Consider the following 818-nt stretch of genomic DNA (forward strand, 5'->3'; position numbering starts at 1 on the left):
TCTCGGGGTAACCCTGAACCCATTTGCAAATTACCTTCTCGAACTTTACATCCACAAGGACGGGATCGGGGCCCTTGGAGCCAGTTCTGGCCCAGGTTCTTATCGGGCTACGAGAACCTTCGAGGTGCAGAGCCGGCCAGTATGAGCTTCCAGATCATCGGTTCTTCCTCATGGTTTTGGTGAGGTTCGCCAGGTTAGACAATGCCGCTGTCCGATACCGTTGTACGTTTAACAAGCCGGAGTCCCGCGCGGGCGTCCGGCTTTGACAACAATAGGGCATGGCAGCCTTTCAAAGAAGGCGGTGCGTACTTTGCTACAAACCGCGACCTAGTCGCGATGCAGCAGTACGCCCAGCACGTTGTGAGTGCCATGAAGGCACAAGGCGCCACGTTCCTTTCGGGCGCTTCGGACCCGAACGGTGTGGCCAATTGGGTATCGGCTAACCGCGGAATGGCGGCGCAGCATTTTGGTGGAAGCTGCTACGCATCAAGCGACGCGTCTGCGGGATCGAAGCGCTGCGCTGACAACAAGTTGCGTGTGCTGGGCACGAGCAACATTTTTGTTGCGGATGCCAGTGCTATGCGCGACGGCACCGTGAACCCGTACGGCTTCATCATGTACACCGGCCGTGAGGCTGCCGGTCAGGCCGCCAGCTACATTTCCACTGGTGGAGCCGGTAGTGCATTGGCAATTCAGAAAGCAGCTCAGGGTGCCACATGACGTAGTAGCTGCTGGTGTCTTCGTCGTTGCTGCAGTCGTAGGAGGCAGGGATGTTCTTCTCGCGGTGTGGACCGCAGTTTTTGTGGTCGTCTCGGAAA

General features: G+C 57.6%; 1 protein-coding gene across 1 annotated transcript; it reads left to right on the forward strand.

Moving 5' to 3' along the window:
- Positions 1-336: 336 nt before the first annotated feature.
- PITG_22653 (uncharacterized protein) lies at positions 337-720 on the forward strand (the record flags this gene model as incomplete). Its single annotated transcript, XM_002909635.1, has 1 exon — positions 337-720. One exon carries the CDS (start codon positions 337-339, stop codon positions 718-720), a length of 384 nt encoding a protein of 127 aa, XP_002909681.1.
- Positions 721-818: the final 98 nt, after the last annotated feature.

Source organism: Phytophthora infestans, genomic scaffold (assembly GCF_000142945.1).
Source record: "Phytophthora infestans T30-4 supercont1.4828 genomic scaffold, whole genome shotgun sequence".
NCBI classification, from domain to species: Eukaryota; Oomycota; class Peronosporomycetes; order Peronosporales; family Peronosporaceae; genus Phytophthora; species Phytophthora infestans.